The sequence below is a fragment of the Haliaeetus albicilla genome, chromosome 12 (genome assembly GCF_947461875.1).
Source record: "Haliaeetus albicilla chromosome 12, bHalAlb1.1, whole genome shotgun sequence".
NCBI classification, from domain to species: domain Eukaryota; kingdom Metazoa; phylum Chordata; class Aves; order Accipitriformes; family Accipitridae; genus Haliaeetus; species Haliaeetus albicilla.
The window spans coordinates 25,562,036-25,581,274 of record NC_091494.1 but is presented as its reverse complement, the minus strand read 5'-3'; the positions used below and the strand labels follow the sequence as shown (position 1 = coordinate 25,581,274).

General features: G+C 49.2%; 1 protein-coding gene across 1 annotated transcript in view; it reads left to right on the top strand.

The window, feature by feature from the left end:
- The window catches only part of IGDCC3 (immunoglobulin superfamily DCC subclass member 3), a 111,407-nt gene extending 92,514 nt beyond the window's left edge, over positions 1–18,893 (top strand). Inside the window, exons 8-14 of the mRNA XM_069798589.1 lie at positions 4,565–4,812; positions 5,195–5,359; positions 10,337–10,525; positions 10,801–10,905; positions 11,980–12,118; positions 12,612–12,819; positions 12,923–18,893. Coding sequence (XP_069654690.1) covers positions 4,565–4,812; positions 5,195–5,359; positions 10,337–10,525; positions 10,801–10,905; positions 11,980–12,118; positions 12,612–12,819; positions 12,923–13,087 — 1,219 coding nt within the window. The 3' untranslated portion in view covers positions 13,088–18,893. The remainder of the gene's footprint in view (positions 1–4,564; positions 4,813–5,194; positions 5,360–10,336; positions 10,526–10,800; positions 10,906–11,979; positions 12,119–12,611; positions 12,820–12,922) is intronic.
- The last annotated feature ends 346 nt before the right edge of the window (positions 18,894–19,239 follow it).

Sequence of the window (19,239 nt, the reverse complement as noted above, 5' to 3'; positions counted from 1 at the left end):
TGTCTGCTGGCCCTTTCATCTGGCACAGGTGGGGAGGGTGGGGTGGTTCCCCATGGCACCACGCGCCCCACTGGGAGCAGCAGCATCCCTCCAGAAACTGCGCTCGGGTGAGTCTGTAACCACAGAGTCAGGCTGGGATCCTGGCCAGCGGGCTGCAGTACCTGCTAAATATAAACCAGTTTGTATGGAAAGGGTTCTTTCTCCTGCCTAACATGACCCAATTTCACCTAGGAAGCCCTGCATATTTAATTTCTGGAGGTGTAAGAACATGCGCATAGAGGGCTGGGGACGATATGCAGTGTCTCTCTGGGCTGCTGAGTGTCACACTTGAAGTTTTGCACCTTATTCTCAGCCTGTACGAGGCAACTTTCAAAATACAGGACATTTCTGCAAAGCTGCCAACAACCAGCACTGGAGGGGAAAAAAGCTCCTTTCCAGTGCAGTACCGGCCGGCAGCCCAGGAGTAGTTCATTTGGCACAGTGCGGCACAATATGACCCATAACAAATGGAGGCAGAGTGAGGCACGGGGACAGGGCATCTGAATGCGGCACTGGTGGCTTTCTGTAGCTGCTGGCACTTAAAATGCTCTCCCTGCTAGCCACAGCCTGCTCTCTGCATTAATTTCATCACACTCCCCCTTTTGTGTGCCTGTGTGCGCGCGCATGCTGATATCCTTCCAGATGGGCCCCTCTTCTTCTTTGTGCTGCTGAATCGATGAAGAGGCTTCCTTCAGTTCTCAGACTTTTTCAGAGGAGCCTTTGGAAAGCCGATCTCCGGTCACTGGCCCGGACCCCTGACCCGAGCCAGATCAGTCATCCTGATTGCCTATGAACTGGGAAGACAGCTTGGGAATACCGTGGCTTTCGAGCAGCGGAGGCCTCTCATTTCAGCTCAGCCGGGTGTGAATCTGCAGCAGCTCTTCTCCCCACTTCCATCAATGCCTGTCAGGGCATTGTGTGGAGATGTGATGGAGCCCTCGGCTCGCTGAGCGGCTTTGGTGACCAGTAGAAAGCCTTCTGGCATCTCGCCTTGTCTGACGTGCTCGCAGCACTGCCAGTCTGGCACTTGCGGGAAAGTTTTCCAACAGCAGATGTCCCAAAGTGACAGATTTTTTTCCTGTTGACAGGAAGAAATAAAAGGACACTGCATATTTCAGATGGTTGATGCGCAGAGACGCTCTGCGCCTCCTTGCACGGCAACTACATATTTTCCTTTTGTCTGAGCTTCCTTAAGAAAAAGACTGAAAGCAGCAAAACCTGGGAAAGCTGCTGGACCGAACACTGACCCTGCCTCACTGCATCCTCTGCATCCCTGGGGGGTGATGCAGTGGGCAAAAGCAGGAAGAATTTGTCAATAGTTAAGATGAAAATGGATGCACAGCAGAGGTATCAGCTGGGATGACACTGGGGTTCATGTAACTCACTACCAGCTCCTGCCCTCCTCATTGCAGTTACCAGCATGCTTCAGAGCTCACGCCGGGGCTTGCAGGGAGCTTGGCAGCCTCCCTTAGAGGCCTGTGGGTGTTAGAAGGACTGACAGAAAGAGAGAAAACCCTTACTCTCATGAAGCTGGTGATTAGATGCTGGACATTCTGCTCACCAACTTCTCCACACTCAGTTTCTGCTCCTTACCCAGGTTTATAGGCATAACCAAAAATCCAGGTGTTTTATTGAGCCCGTTGCCTGTGCATCATTGCAGGTAACGTGGTAATGTCCCTAGGTAATGGATGGCCAAGGCTCTTACTGCACAGTACGTCCCAGCATAGCCTTGTAAATCTCAATGAAAATTACCTTTCCAAAGCCTGATGCCAGTTTCTGGCTACTTGCCACGTCCACTTTGTGGAAATTTATTTTATTTATTTCTTCTGACTTGACTGTGCATGACAGTGTTACTGGCCACCCTGGGACCTCTGCAGAGAGGCAGCTGGGATGTCCATGGCTCTGCCCAGCTCTGGCTCCCAGTGGCCAAGCGCTGTCCTGCTCCAGGACCACTGGCATCCAGCACAACATGTGTCACATGAGAGGAGCTTTGCTCACCCCCCAATCCTCCCAGGAGAGAGATGACTTTGGCCCCAGCATCATGCCGGTGCCATCAGGCTCCTTGCACTGCTTTCCAACCAGGCTCCCTTCTTCCCTCCTCCACATCTTTTCCTCTCTCCATGTGAAGCAAATAAATACGCTTGGAGGCAGCGGAGCCTAAATACTTCTCGTTGTTCCTGGGCTGCTCTGTGCTTGGGAAGCTTAAAGCTGCTCTCGACTTGTATGCCAGCCCAGCCTGGCTGCTCAGATGCACAGCAGCCGCGTGGAAATAATCCCTGCATTGATGGGGCAGAAGGAAGCACTGCTGCTCCTTCCACACATCTGCTTTGTGCAGAGCTGCAAGTACAGCTTTTGGATGGCGTGCTCCTGCCTTCTGCCATCTGTCCTCACAGGAATCAGCCCTTGTTGACACAGTTGAGCCACACATCGGGTCCTTCCTCCCTGTGCCCCTCTCCCAGCTCTGCCTTTCTCCTCCCATTTAATCAGATACGTTGAGCCCGTGGCTATGAGAGGAGCTTAGGGCTGATTCTCTAAAATCACCATATCAGCTGAAACCATCACATTTGATATTCCATTTACAATGTTTCCAAGGAAACAAAGGCACAGGACATAAATAGATGACTGTTAAACATTTGTTCACTCACCATGGCCCCAATAATTTGCAAGGCAGAAATATGAATGTTAAATAAACAGCAATAATAAATTTTAATATAGGAGGACCAATATTTTGCTGCAATTAGAAGAAGCATTCGTTCCGACATACAGGCAGGCAGCGGCAGGCTATTCATCATTTCCACTTTCCATGTACAATTTTTCATTTACATAAAAGGCAGCTTTGATTATGACCCCCAAAAAGTCATGAAGTGCCCTTTGTATCAGCAGGGGTGCTTGGGATTTACTCGTGTGCAGTCAAGTCCCAGGTCCACCCGGAATTCACCGCAGGAGAAGAAAATAATTTTTTTCTTCCTAGAAGCAAGCAGAGGATATGGATTTGGTTAGGTTCGGGTCATTTCTTACAGAAAAAATAGCAACCAAAAAGCTCATGTGAGTTTTGGTGTAAGCCAATGAGATGATGCTGAAGCTTGGAGGCATCATGGTCTCCCAAGTATTCATGCCAAGCCAGAAGCAAACCACAGTTCAAATTAACTGGGCAGGACTGGAAATACAGATGCACAAAGAGGGATTAATCCAGAGTGCTGTACATATGGGTGATGCTCTAAAATGGAAGGGGAGGCAGTGGTGAGCGGTGTTTTATTCACACAAATTGAATCACGTTGTTCCAGACTTGATTTTTGAGGAAGGGAGCAAGCCCTGGAGAGAGCAGAGCTTTCACTGATGGGTCCCTGTTTGTGAACAAATGGCATTAAGAAAAGCTGTTTTGCACAGTGAATGGCAAGATAGAGCTAATGTGTTGCACAATGATTTCTGAGTCAATATTTGCTGGCGTTGTTTTAAAGATATTGGGCAGTGCAACCCTTGGGCTGGCCCTGAACTTGCTCCTGTTGTACACAACCATTGCTGGACAGTCATGCAGCTCAGAAAGGGCCTTCAGTTCAGATGCTACATGTACAAGAACTCTGGTTGTCCCTGTGTCCACCAAGCCACTAAACACCCCTCCCAGAGGTGGTGCAGAGATGGGCACCATGCTCAGGAACACACTCATTTGGGAAGCTGGTACAGCACTGGCTTATCCCCCCTCATTTAGGGATGTTTTTCCATCAGGGTAGCCAGTGCCTGTCTTTATCTTGGAGGCTGAAAACAGCATCTAAGCCTGGTTTGGAGGCCCCTGAGAGCTGGCTGGAAGAAGTATTCTGGCTGCTGCCCTGGGAGAGCAAGCTTTGATGCACCAGCATCAAAAACATGCTCAGAGGTTTTGCACACAAAACCTGCAACTTGCTTGTAAGCTTTGGCTTTTCACTTGTGGTGCTCGTGTTTCTGAAGATGCAGAAGCAGGAGCTGAGGCTGTAACCCTGCTGGATAAGTCAGCTAATCCCAATGTTACCCTAAGACTGCTCTAATGTGCTATAATGCAATTAGAGCATCACCAGAGGGCTTTCTGGCTGTGCTTGATTAGATTTGGCTTACCAACTGTGTGTGGTGCCTGGATGGGTCTCACTGGTGTAGGCTGGAACTAAGCCAGTTAAACCTGGTGTGGGTGCATGGATGCACTTGCCACAGAGCTATCTCTGTAGCGTGGCTGGGATCTTCCTGAATTCAGGGCTTCAGATCCTGCCATTCCCCATCCCACCCTGTGTCCCCACCTGGCTGTACTTGAACCACAGACTCTGCAAGTCGAGACAGAGACAATCTGCCCAGTCACGGAATCTAGGGAATGATGCATCCACCTCCTGGGCTTTTCCTTCCCGAAAAGCCCACAGCTTCCTGGAAGCTTTCTGTGGAAATAGAGGCACGTGGGATGCTCTGCCATCAGAGGCAGCTTGGGGGCCATGGCATGGCTGGAGGGGAGGGACGTCTGCTGCAGACCGCTCAGTGAGATGCTTGTCCCTCTCATGTACCCATGCAGCACTCTCTCCATCTACGGGATCAACCAGGCGGATGAAGCCATCTACCAGTGCATCGCCGAGAACAGCGCTGGCTCCACGCAAGCCAGCGCTCGCCTGACAGTCCTGTGGGCAGATGGGCTGCCTGGTCCTCCACAGAGCGTGAAGGCTGAGACGGTCTCTGCAACCACCATCCAGGTGTCTTGGGAAGAGCCTCTGCAGAACACCAAGGAGATCATTGGCTACGTGCTGCACATTCGGAAAGCTGCAGGTACGGTGCTCTACCCGCTGCCCAAAGCGTCCTCAGCCTTCACATAATTCAGCAACGCGGCCCACTGGGTAAACCAGGTCCAAAATCCCAGGCAGTAGACAGTGCTGCCACGCATGTTCTCCATCATCTCCATGTTTCTGAAAGACAGAGATGAGGCAATAATGCTGACGTAAATACCAAAGGGTGGGGAGGGTGAAGCTGCATGTTCAGATCTTGCTGCCCACTTAGGTCTCTGGCAAAGCGCACAGAAATGTAAGCAGAAAAGGATGTGGGCAGATATATATCCACCTTAGGGACCAAAATTACTGCTTGCAACATCTGTTCAGTCTCTTTACCTCTTGAAGCCTAACGCTGCTCTGTTCTCTCTTTCTTTGCACTTCAGATCCTGTAGAGATGGAGTATCAGGAGGCTGTTAGCAAGAGCACCTTTCAGCAGCTAGTGACTGATTTAGAGCCCTCGACCAGCTATAGCTTTTATATAAAGGCTTACACCTCCCGGGGTGCCAGCAAAGCCTCAGAAGTCACAGTGGTGAGCACGCTGGGAGAAGGTAAGGAACGCTTTGCGCTTGGACCATCAGATGCTGAAACCCGCTGTGCGTAGCAGCAGCACCGGTCACCCCGATACCCACTCCGGAGTGCTTTGGCATATAGCCTGTGGTGTTGATGCTCCTTGTTCCTGCTTCTCCTCATGCTCTGGGATATTGTGTAAAATTCACTTGTATCGTTATATGGGGGTCGACTGATTGCCTTAAATGCGGCATTGCCTCTCACAGCTGATGTTGTAGCAGGGGGTGAGTGCAAGTCTGGCTGGTCTTGTGCATTGCAGCTGCTCTGGGTTCTTCCTAATCTGATTGCTAAATGCAGACTTCCTGCTCAAGCAGCATCTCAGCATCCTCCAGCAGCTCTGGTACTTGCAGCTCTTACTTGATCGGTGCCACACTTTTTTAAATTTGATTTTTTTCTGCTCTACCCTGGAGAAATCACACTAGAGCTGAGCTGTCCTGACATACAAATCCCTGCCTTGGAGCAGCCTTCTGTTTCAGTGGGAAGTTAGGGCAATCTCCAAGGCTTTTTCTCTGACTTGGCCTCCCAGATGTGGCCACCAGTTAGCTTCCTCAGTAAGAAAGTGGGTGCTCTAATGCAGGATCCTTGCACACAGACACCAGACAGAAACCACAGCCCCAGTGTGATCTGTCAGCCAGCATTTTAGGAATGTTTTTGTAGAGACTCATGTACCTCTCCAGCACCTCTGAATCCTGGCTTGTCTCACATATGGAGCCTAATTTCTTAGGAGCATTGCAACATTCTCATGAACACTCAGTACTTATGAATTTGCAGCAGAGAGGGCCTTGGGTGTGAGGACGTTATTTAGGATCACATGAAAGAGTGTATTGACTTCCAGGTGGGGGATCCAATTCTCATTCCGTTTTCAGCTCTTGCAGATGTTTACTACAGCATTTAAGCAACAACACCAATAAATCCTCGCCTTGCCGGGTTGTTACCCAGCAAGTTTATTTTCCTTGGTACTATGCAGGGAATCGGTCACCCTTGCAGTTTGTTTTTCCTTCCAATTTAGAGGCAGAAGGGTGGACTAAGGCAAAACTTGAAACTCCTTGACCCAATGCTCTGAGTTCAGCTACTGGAGCTAGAAGCCAGCCATGCTTCATAGAGCTTCGTGTTTCTGCAGAAGTCTGGGTCAAGCTAGAGAGGACTTTTTGTCATCATTACCTTCAATCACAACAGAAATAGTTAGTTATCTGGTAATGGGATCATAAATTTCCTGGCGCTCTGAAGTTTCAAGGCATCACTGTCCTGCTCTGCCATCCTTTAAAAAAGGCTTGTCCTCTGTAACAAACCCCAGCATTTAGCTCCATGCTTAGGATGGACAAGCTGGCCTGGTTAAGATCACTCAACCCCAGCTTGCGTTTGCCTTGTAGGAAGAAAAAAAGAGATTTAAAAGCCCCAGTTCTGGCTTGATTTATTTGCTTTGCTTCAATTGGGTGCCTGTTGCCTTCTGCCCACAGAGGAGAAAGCGGGTCAGAGCCAGAATCCAGTGGCTTTTGACACCAAGTTAAGGTTTCACTGCCGATTTGCCTTTTCTCACAGCCAAGCCATTTCACACCATGCCTTCCCGTGGTGCACCGGAGAGCTGTGACTCCCCCGGGCTCGGGGTGCTAACAGCCTCGGAAAGGGATGGCATTTCCCTGACACACCGTGTCTCGGTTTTGCCATCCTGGCTTAGAGAAATGCGCGCGAGATGTGCACAGCGATGTGCACAAAGCCCTGTGGTGGCAGGGTCCTCCGTGTCACCACGCTGCCGTGTCCTGCCGTGCATGGAAAGGACACGGTGGGTAAATCTGGCAGCCAGGGACGGCTCAGCGGAGCCTGGCCAGCGCTTGTCGGAGTGGCCAGCCAGAGATGCTGCCAGACAGAGACTGGCCTGAGTGACCGTGTTATACTGGTGTTGTCTGGAGTAGGAATATGGTGAAGGTACTGAGGAGCAGGGCTGCTTTCAGCTCGGGGAGGTCAGCTTTTCAGGCTAGGAATATGCTGAGAGTGCATTTGCCTGAAGCCTCCAATGCTTTCTAGAAGCGTGATGCTCCTTCCTTTGTGCCAGTGAAAATTTTAGATTGAAAGTAGAAGGGAAGATGCCATAGAGAAACCACACAAGTGAACCTTGTCCTCCATAAACCTCCCTCACTAGGAAGGTCCTCCTGTCTCCTTGCTGTCATTCTCCTTTACGCCGTTTCACAAATGCCATGGTATTTTAAATCTCAAACTCTCTCCACTTCATTAAGCAGCACACACTCCTTGTTCTTGTCTTTTAATGCTTTTTAGGGTTTTCTCCAGGACTTTTTGACATTTCTCTAGGATGAAGACTGTTCCTTTAGTCATCTTCGGCTAAAGACGCCTTCAAGAAGAAAGTTGAAATGACCTGGGGAAAATTCCAAACAGCACGGAAGAGGAAAACAAGTATCCCAGCCCTTAGCATGAGGGAGATGCCTCACTTACAGTAGATCCATATTATGTCTTATATATACTTCTGTGAAGCACTTATACACTGGTGTGTGTACATATATTTATACACACACGCAGATATACTCCATCTGTATACACTTATTTGTGTAATAACATTATAAACAGCACATGCATTCTGCGAGTGCATACATATAATCAATATTATACATATATATACTCAAAGTTTGAATAAACACTATATATTCCATACTTTGAAGGAGAGATATTCTTGTGGTTTTTATTAAATGTAAGGCTCTGCAACCATAAAATAAAGCCAACTCTTCACAAATCAGGATGGCCCACATCAGTGTTTCTTTGTCCATGGGATAATGCGATTTCCCTTTCTGTGGCGTTTTCACCCATGATTTGGAAAATGATGCTTTAAGCAAGAGTCCAACTTCTCAGAGGGGGGATCCAGACAATTTCCTAATTTTGCCCTTAAGGGAATTGGGAGAATTAGAAAAAAAGAGTATTTAATTGGATTGCAAAAATATGCAGCCTTGGGAAGAATGGTACGTTCTGGTATAAATAGAATTTACTCTGTGTTTTGCACCCAGAAAATGCTGAGCACAACCTTCCCATCAGTGAAATGCATATCAGAATAAATACTAGTGAGAAGATGTACTTCAACCCATTTTTTTCCCATTGGCAGCACTCAGGCAGGTTGGGATCTCATTAACCTGACCCAGGACAGCTGCTCTCTGAGTCTTTCCTCCTGAATCCTGAGATGCTCACCAGTCAGCAGGGACTTGTTCCTCTCCCCAGCCTTGTTTGGAGGGCATCAGGCAAAGCCCCTGCAACCTGAAGGAGGGCATCCCTTTGAGAAGAGACAGCATTGCCCAGACCCTCCTGCTCACCAGGAGAGATGTCTTCCCTTCTCCTAAATCTCCTCGTGGGGAACCTTGAGCTCTCAGTGCCCGGGAAAAGGCAAACCATTGTGCTGTGCGGTTTTGCTTTTACTATTAAATTGGGGAAATGCCCTTTTTAGCTCTTGTCAGTCTTAGATTGACATGGCCACATTTCATCCACTTCTCACCATCGCTCACTAAATGGCTGTGCTGAACTCTCTGCCAAAGGCTGGGTTTGCACTGCTCATCCTTTAGAGACCCTTTGGGGAAAAAGAAGACAAAAAGCAGCATCGGTCCAATGCAAGCCTAGAAATCCTTATATTTGGGAACTTCTAAGCTTGTAATCATGTGGGATTGGAAAAATAGCTCCTGGAGGCTGCTGGAGAAGCAGGGCTGTTCTGCTCGGTGCTTTTGCTGCAGGGTTTAGCTGAGCTTGCTGCCTGGTACAGCAGTGCCCAAAAACCCTTCTCCCTCCCAGTGCTGGAGCAGAGCCCTGGGCAGGGTAGAGCCTGCAGCGCCTGGTGCTTTGCACCTTCTGGATGGTACCAAAGGCTGGGGAACTCATGGGAGCATTTGCCCTGGGGGTGTTTTGTGGAAATGAGGTGAAAAAAAATTCATCAGTGAAAAGTCCTGCTAAGACACATCTCTGCGTTGGTATGATCAGTGTATGAGAAAGGGAGGGAGAGGGGAAGGAAGAGGCTTGGGGGAAATGTGGTCCTGTGTGCCCCAGCGCTGCACAGGGCTCCAGGGCAGGGTTTGGTGCAGAACCAGCTTTGGAAAACCCAGATATCTGCATCACAAGAAAATTGGCTTTGGTTTGCAAATCTTTGCCTCTCAGCCCAAGGTGACAGGGCTGCTTTTTGGGGACCTGGGGAGGGAATGTCTGTGACCCCCCTGCTGCAGCACACCCTGAGAACGAGGGCAGGGTTTTGGGGCATTGACTGGAGCAAAAGGTGTCCTGGTGGACTTTGAATCAGGCCTTGGTGACAACGGGCAGCAGCAGGGACATCTTCCCGGCTAAATCCCCACACGCCCTTAAGGCCAGGTAAGTGCCTGCCTACCAAAACAAGCCAGCCACAGCTGTGCAGGGATCTCGGGCTGCTCAGGTATTTAGGGCTGTTAATAAAGATGCCCCAGTTCTCTCCTAAGTCCCCAGCACAGAATCACAAACCTCCCTCCTAAAGCCGACGGGGAGAGCAAGCTCCTGCGCACCCTGCAAGCCAGTGCAGGTACCTAGCACACTATTAAGACGGATGTCTCCAGTTCCATCCCTTCTGGTTCCTTCCTCCTTGGGGGATTAATCACTCTGAAAGGTCCTTGCTACCCTCAGGGCAAGGGCAAAAAAGTGGAATTTGGGAATGCATTGCCGAAGTCGCTGCATTCCTGCCCTGACCCGACAGGGCTGAGCATCAGATTGCAACCAGAGTGTAAAAGTAACCTCTGCTTTCTGAACTGAGCAGAGGAAACCCTTGGAAACTCCTGCAGCTCCCTGCAAAAGTTCAAAGCTGTTAAACCAGGATCTGGTCTGATCTGATTTTTCTCAATCTCATCTAGCATGTTCTTTGGTGCAGTGACCACAGGGAAAGGCTGCTGGGGAATTTCTCATCATGCAGACTAAAAAAGCACATGCAACCCACTGTCTTTCTCTCTCTGTTTCAGTCCCAGCCATGCCATCCCTCTTTATTAAAGTCATTAACAGCACCGCTGTCCAGGCTATGTGGGAGCCCTCCATCAAACTGGGCCAGCACGAAGGCTTCAAGCTGTATTACCGCAAGGTCCACCTCTCCCAGTACACAGGTCCGGTGCTACTGCCCAGCAACGTAACAGCATACAACATCACCCACCTGGGTGAGTATGGTAACAGCTTGATCCATGTCCCCTCCTGACCCCGGGATGGTCTGTCATGATTAGCAGAAGAGAGCTCAGATGTGTTGCACAGCCACTAAATGAGAGATGCTGCAGGTCTCCCCCAGGTTTTTGGGGTGCTTTCCCAGTAACAGGTACTTGTTCGCAGCACCTTGTGTGTATTTGGTAAGATGTCCGTTTCCTAAATAAGCATCACTTGGGGAGATAATGCTAATGATTAAACCCGAAATGCCCTTCTTGTGTCTCCTTCGAAACAGATGCATCAGTGGTGTATGAAGTCAAGCTCCTCGCCTATAACCAGCACGGGGATGGAAATTCAACTGTCCGCTTCGTGTCCTTGAGGGAAACTGTGGAGAGGACAGGTGAGATGGGACATCAGTCTCGCTAGTGGTTTTTGCAAACTGCTTTGCAGGAAGGTGGTGAGGCCAGACACCTCCCCCAGACAGCCATGGCTCTTCCCCCCATCTCACCTTCAGCCACTCATTTATTTTCAGCATCACAAATAGTGATGAAGCAAAGCTCTGCGGGGCCGGGACCACCTGGTGCTGGTAGGGGAGGCTTCTCTGCCACGTGGCTTCACCAACCCCATTGGCCAGTCCAGCCCGGTGACTTTTTTTTTACTAAGGGGGAGAAGACAAACCAAATGTTCCCGTAATTGCCAGTTTTGGCGCCTAAGCTCAAGCCAGAGGTGAGGCCATGAATGTGAACAAACCCCCATGTGTAAGCTAAAAGCTGCCATCCTCAGGTGAGACGTGGTGCACCGAGCATCTCCGCTCTCCTGGATATTTTGACCTTCACTGGTGCCAGGAAGGGAGGACACATGGCTTTGGAAAGGACAAGAGTTGCAGAGCATAAGCACTGCAGTATGTGGCAGAAAAGGGGAAATCTCTAGAGGGAATCGCTAACTGATCACACCTTTCATATTCATCTACGTGTAAAAAACATCCTGCTGCTCTTGGAAGCCTTTTAAGCCTTCCAGTGGGAATATCTTCAAGAGATAGTTATTACTCCTCTGTCTGTGTTGGAGTAAATACTAATCTCACTGGGATCTGCCTACTCAGTGCTTTCCATCAGGTATCAGCCTGCTCTGGCGTAGTGGCTGCCTCTCACCTCCCACCTCGGACACAGGGTTTTGCAAAAAAATCACATCAGAGCCTTTTTCATTCATTAATTGTGACTAATAACAGCAGCCCAGGTAATGGGGCTGGCTGTCTATGGATCTTCCAGTCCTATGCTTGCTGTGACTGCCTTCCTGCAGTACGGGGAGCAGCTTTTGCAGGCAGTGACCCCACTGAGCCCCCACCCTGCTCTCCTCTTCCCCCTACACAGCTCCCAGCACCACCCAGGCTCTGACTTTTGCTCTGGGCTCCCCAAAAGCTGGAGGAGCAATAGGAAACCAGCACCGCTGACCCCCCTCTCCCCTCTTCTTCTGGCAGTGCTGAATCCCCCTTGCGACTGCATGAAGGACGAGCAGAACAATAAAACCTCCACGACAGGCATCATCATTGGGATCCACATCGGTGTCACGTGCATCATATTCTGCGTTCTCTTCCTCATGTTTGGGTACAGAGGAAGGTAGGGGTTGCTCGCACCGCTGCTCATGAGGGGCAATGGTCCCTAATGCCATGTGGGTATCCCCACGAGGGTCTCGCAACCCCAATGTGATGATGGGCTGTTTCCCACGCACATCTCAGGACGCACATCCCGCGGCGTGCGATTGCGCAGCCTGGCTCCCGTGAACACTGGGTGCTGTTTGCAGCATGGCTCCTGCCTCCCTCCCAGGCACACAGACCCAGCAGGCTTCTCCGAATACACCCCATCAGCTCCGGTCCCCATTGAGGGACCTGGTACTTCCCGGGAGCATCGCTATTTCTGCTCTGGCAAGCCTTGACCCTGCCTGTAAAGCAAAAGCCCTTTCATGGCGAGGGGAAGAGACGTGACTTTATAGGAGGGATTTAAGGAGTGAAGGAACGTAGGACAGGGATAAGGCAGACTCAGGCTTGGGGGAAGGAAGGTGGGGAAGGCACCAGCTTTGCTCACCCTCAGGCTCCGTCTCTTTATTTTTCAGGCTGCTGATGTGCAAAAACGTGCAGGAGCAGCTGTCAACCCCCCAGATCCCCAGGAGCCAGCGGAGTGCCGCAGGCCTCGTCCTGAACGGGGCCGCTCGCAGGGACAGGGATGACCGGGACTTGAATGGAAAGCAGCTGGATATGAACGAGCTGGAGAGGTTATTCCCAGCATCCCCATCCCAGGAGCAGCAGGATAAGGGAATAACGGTAAGTCCGGCAGGATGGGAGCACACCTGGGAAATGCAGACATGGCTGCATGACTAAGAGCATCGGTGACCTGTCACTGCATTGTCCCCTTCTCTCTCTCCAGTCGGCACATAGCCCACCGGCCACCCACGACGACACCCAGATATCCACACTCCCTCTGGATGAGTTCAGCATCATCGAGGAGCAGCCAGACCCCCTCCCAAAAAGCCCCCGCGGTGGCAGCCCCTCTGCTCTGGCTCCCGACCACGGTCCCGCCAATGAAGGATAAAACTGCCAAGACTCAAACCCTCTTGTAGGAGTTACCAGAAACCAAACCCACGGCTGGTGATGTCTTTACAACGAGTCGTCAATCTCAGGTCAATTGAAGATTTCTACAGTCTGATTGTTATTTTTTTGTTTTGCTTTATTTTTATATATATATATAAATATATATATATGTATACAGCCTTTTGGAAACTCTGTGAAGTTTATCTTTCTGACCTCTCTCAGGCATCTCGGTGTATTTCTTCCGATGATGGCTTTATTGAGATTGGTCACGATGAATTTTCCCTGCAGCTGCTAAGTTAAAGACTCCTTGGCAGAGTTTGGCAAACTCTCCTGTCTCTGACAGACTGGGGATACGGTGGAGCCTCCTCTTGGCATCCCAGACTTTTTCCTGATCAGCAGCTTTAGGACTACTTTTTGGATCTATTTTTTATTTCCAGAAGACTGGATTCGGAGAAATCCTTCTAACTTGACTCCAAAAATTGAGGCCCGGGAAGGCTGTCTCTCCGTGGATTTGAAGATTTTGTACACTTTTACTATTTCTCAGGATACTTTTTTTGCTGATTGACTCTAAATAATATGAAAAAAAGAAAAAAAAAAAAAGAGTGTGTGTGTCAAAGGATGCCTGCCTGAGGGCTACTGAAAGACTTGGACAGACAACCCGAGTGAACTCAGAACCTACCTCAACCGGAATGAATGTCTTCTGGGAAGCAGAAATACCTGTGTCTTCCTTCACGTTCAAAAAACAAGTAGCATAGCACTTGGTCAGTACAAGCTTGGTCCTACCTCAGCAGTCACGCTCTGTACCTGCCACCTTGGTGGTTTTGTTGTTGTCGTTCCCCTGTAAAGCACTTCCAAACCTTTGAAAGCAATGTTCTACCTCAAGCGTGATAGAAACTTGTGTGTGTGTGTGTGTGTGTGTGTGTGTCCCCTCTCCTCTCGCCCAATTCCTGCCTCTCCCACCCAGCCCTGCACAAACCAAGATGCTTCACTAGTGTTATGAGCTTTACTTTTAGGCATGTAGCGGGGCTCTGGTGTGATTTTGCGTGGCGGAGATTTGTATCGTGGGGGTTTTTTTTACTTTAAAGATTGTTGGGGCTGTCACAGACTCGCGGCTCAATGCCCTGTGCTTCGCCGGCACTGTTGCTCTTGCAGGGCTCATTTGGGCACTGGTGGTGGCTGCCTCAGTCCATCCTGGTTGTATTCGGGACGAAACAGGGCGCGCAGGGTGCTTGGATGCCAGTGCTGGGGCTAGGGCACCCTCCTGCCCCATCAGCATGCTGCTCCCCAAGGATGATTCCCAGCAGGATGATTCATGGCATGTGCCAGCACGAGACGCATAGCACACCCCTGGGAGGTGGGAACCTGGACATCACTGTCTTGTCCTTTCAAAGCCCACCCTGCCGTCAGGAGCGCCTACAAGGCAACTCTGATACAGCACTTCCAAAACCTCTCGAGATATTACTGAGCTGCTCCCAGCTCCAGCGTATTTCCAGCTAGCAGATCATCCAAAGGATGAGCTGAGCCAAAACGGGCTCGCTTCCCTGGGAGGGACGAGGCGAGGAGGGCTCCTGGGCAGTGATGCAGAGCCGGGCCCTGCGCCGGAGGATGCTGGGGGCTGCCGGCAGCTGCCCCTTCCCCGTGCCCAGGGTGGGCAGAGGAGCTCCTGACACCAAAGAGAGGGTTTGTGGATGACACCCCCCCCTCCAGGGACCAACCACCAACCTGCCACCATGGTTTTTGGATTGTCCTGGCACGGTGCAGCCTTGTGAGTCAGTGTGTGACTGGCATCGTCCGTGAGGTGAGATGGGGGCACACATGGGGGACAGGGACGTTGGTCCGCCAGTGCCAGAGGGCAGCCCTTTTTCCTGCCACATGGATTGTTTAAAACTGGGTGAATGTGAAGGTTTGAACTCTTTGTATAAGTGGTGGTAAATCAAACATCACCGTATTTGCAAGGACAAGTGAAAGGAATTAGGAAAGGAAATGAGTTTAAGTTTAAAAAAAGTAATAATTTTATTTTTTTAAGTGGTACCAGTGGGAGAGTCCCTTCTGTCAGAAACATCCTCCATCACCTTCCCATTTGGCAATGGGATGCTACCGATAATTGTGTAAATAATACAATATACAGGACAATAAGGCAAATATCTCTTCCCCTGTGCTCTGTCGTGGTGCTGGGCTGGGTTAGCTGTGAGCAGGACTCTGTTCTTCCAGACCAAATCATCTAGCTTGGCCCAAGCAGATGTAATGGCATTGATCTCGAGAGCGAGGAGCTCTTGAGGCTTGGTGTTCGTAGCCCTCTCCCATTAAAATTCCTCCTCCTGTAGACATCTTGCAGGACAGAAAAAATGTGAAGGGTTAACCTTACATATTAACCCCCCAAATAGCCTCTCCCCACTCCACCAAAGAGGCTAAATGGGCCGTCAGACCAATTCCTGCTCAAACATACCATGAGGGGAAGCTCCCTCCCGCACGATGCTGGACCTGGAGACAGCCTGGGAAGGGACTGTGGGGGGACAGCGCTGGTGGGACCATGCAAGACCGGTAGCCCAGCCCAGCCCATTGTGGGAGCCGGAGGATGCCGGGGCTTGGAAAGGGCAGGAGGGAGGAGGAGATGGCAAACGGCTCGAGTTATAACCTCATATCAAAGAAATCCCAATCTCCTCCTGCCATCCCGCTCCTGTTCCAGCCCAGCTTTTCTTTTTATTGTGGTTTTTTTTCGTGTGTGTAACGCTGACGTTCACATTGAATAAGTACTGTTGCCAAAGTGAACACAGAATTTAGACTAGCTTTCAGCTCAGACTTCCTGGAGCTGTGAACATGCTATTAATTTAATATCATATTATTGTGATATTGTAATAGTAACAAGTATTTGTCACTACTTCCTTTTATTAAAGGGAAATGCTGTGCCATTTGACTAGTTAAAATACAATAGTATGTCAAGAATAGAGCTTTTCCTTTTTTTTTTAATTATGCAGAAATGTGATGGCTTAAACCAATGCAGACTATGTGTTGGTTTGAGACAGTTGAAGATGGATGTAAATCTTTAAAGACTATTTTTTAGATGTTTAGCGTTTCCTCTTTTTTGGGGTTTCTTTTCTGCTCTTGTCAATCTGTACTGTTGGGACCTAACGTAGATGGTTGTGGCACGTCAGCCTCCTAAGTCTGGAGATCCAGCAGGAGGACATGGTCTTCCCTGAGTTACCCAAGCCTCCCAAGTCCACAAAACTGGGCAAAAAATACTTGAAATGGCACATTCTGGCTTTGTGCTGTGGAGTACCTCTAGCTGCCACTTAGCTGGAAAAGCAACAAGTAACAGCCCCTCCTGCCATTCATTGATGCTTGAGCTGGGCTGGAGGCAAGGCTGTGCCGACCAAAACTTGGGAAAACACCACCTGGAGTATGTCTGGCCTTTAGTCTGTAAAACAAGAAGGAAAAAAGAACAAAAAAAAGAGCTTGTGTTTGGTTTCAGCGTGCGGCACAGCTTCAAGTCTGTCCTTGGTTCATCCAAACTGCTGCCCTGTGTTTGAAGGAAACCACTGGATTTTTATTCTGTGCTTGGGCTGTGGTTCTACTTGGGTAGAGAAGTTGTACTTGGGTAGACGTGTTGTACTTGGGTAGACACGTTGTACTTGGGTAGACACGTTGTACTTGGGTAGACGTAGGACTGCAGGTCCCCGTGTGCTGCTGGTGGTTTGGATTCATTTTTACAGGTGTCAAAAACGCTCCTCCCAGGTATTCTGTGCGGACATACCTGTTTTCATGGAATCAGAGGCTTCTTCAGAGGAATCACCTTCAGGCTTGGGCCTGGCTGTTGGTTGAACAGGAGCATTGCTGCTCTGGGAGCGTGTCCCTGTGCCACTGGCAGCCATTGTGGCAGCGTCCCAGGAGGGGTGAGTCCTCCTGAGCCTTGAGGCAAAGCTCTGCTGCGTCCACAGTACAAACCCACTGGCCACCAAAACCACCACCTGGGGCCAGAAATGGGACAGGGTGTGCGGACGTGGGGCTATGCCATAACAAAGGGGTCTGGGCATCGTTTTATCTACCTGGACCAGAGGGCTGAACCAGCCGGACTGTCCCAGGGGTTGTTACCGGTGCGTTGCACCCATCCTCGCCTGCCCGCCAGAGATCAGCTAAAGGCAGGTGCTCCTTTTGTCCTGATAATTCATTTATACACCTCAGACATTTAAGCAACAGCTTGCCAGATTTTTTTTCTTCTTTTATTTCCCGCCCTTTTCTTGATGGGAGGAATTAGAGAGTTTTCTTCTGGAGATAAAACTGCTGGATAATGGGCAGGTGTTGGATCTGGTGCAAGCCACTGGCAAGCGCCTGTGTTTGGGGCAGGAATCTCATCCTTTAGTATTTTTCCAAGCAAATGATTCCACTAATTCAAGTCACTGCCTTTTCTGGGCAGATCCCAAAAACCTCTTGCTTTTCTGGCTGTGGTGAGATGAAATTACAGCAAGGAATAAAGTACCCAAAAGCTGATTATTTTTTTTTTTAATTTTTTTTTTTTAGTAACCCATAATGGGCACAACCTATTCTTGGAGCTCTCAAGTTTACCAGAGATGGCTGCTACCTCAGGGATAGTATCCACATTGTCTTTAGTTGAACAGGGAATAGTTTTATGCTGCGACAGGGTATTTTCACACTGTTGGATTCAGGTATTTATTTGTCTACCATATCTTTCTTCTTCCTTGTTTTGTAAAGATGCTGATATATTTAAGTGCTGGACCAGTTTGGGAATATTAAAGCTTCCACCCAAAATTATACCAAGGGACTGTACGTTTTAAGTTGGCAATAGAAGAGGAGAGAAGCTACAAAGCTTTGTTGCTTCTGGATGGTGAAGGGAAGGTTTTTGCTGCCCGTGGTGGTGTTCCTCTGGGATAACCATCCCATGGCATTTTGGGGGTGGGGGTGTCAGTGCAGTGTCCGAGATCTCTCTGAGCTGACTGACAGCACTTAAGTCTGGGAAGATCAGTTATAAAAAAGGAAATTAAAAGCTTATGAAAACAAACAGCAGCGGTGTGGGGGGAGCCACTTAGTTACTTCATCTGTGCAAACAGTATTTGGAAATCTATCCCTCCCCATGCTGCACCACTGAAGGCAGATTAAAGATCCTATCTAGCAACTTGATGCCTGATCATTTATTTCCCTCACCCACCAAATTAAAAAAAGGGAAAGGAAAGGAAAGGTGCTTGGGCTGGAGCTGCAGGCAGGGAGATGGTTACATGGGAAGCACCAGCATCCCCAGCCGAAAACGCTGCTGATGCGGGGCCACGGCACTGAAACCCCCCGTACTGCTGGAAATCAGTGAAACAGATCCAGGTTTCCGAGAGCAGAGTCTGAGCTTCAGCATCTGGTAACAAGAAGGGACGGGGCTGGTGCAAAGCCCAGCGAGTTGGGAAAAAGCCTGATTTCATGGGGCTTTGGATCAGGGTCTTACTTACAAGGCAAAGAGGGATTTTTACTTTGATCCTATTTCCATCATTTAAACTTGCAATATCTTTACGTTTGTAATAAAATAATAATAAAGACGATGCTAAACCTTTGTCCCAGTCCTCTTCGGGAATCAACTGTTAGGAGTAATATTAAAAACCCAAATTGCAAAGCACTTTTCTACTGTTTATTTTCTACCTTTCTTACTTTGAACTGTCTTGATATTTGAAATCCCACTGATCCTACGATTGTTAGCTCTGTATAAAAAAAAAAATTATAAAATAAAACCCAGTTTTTTTGTAGTTTGCTCTGTTTAGATTTTAGCCTGTGGCTACTTGTACAAGAAAAATAAAGCTAGAATAAAAGAGCTTGAGTGGTTCAGCCAGAGTGGTGCTTTCTTCGTGCTGCAGTACATGCATGGCTGCAGCGTGGGGATTGTGCAGAGCGTCTCAGGGCACTGCCACTTCATGCAGTGGACTGGTGAATTTAGCTCCTCTCAAAGAGCAGCTTCCAAAATGCAGTTTTTAAGGGCTGAAGAGGGGTTTTTTTTGCTTCTTTGCTCATAAACTTCAGGCTAAGCCATCAGCAGAGGCACACTGAAGCGTCAGGGCTGCCGAAGGCTCTTTGGCAGCTGGGGAGGAGGTTGAGATGAAGACTTTCAGAGTCACGGTATGACACCTTGTGCTTGGAGGTGCGAATTAATTTCCAATTAATCTT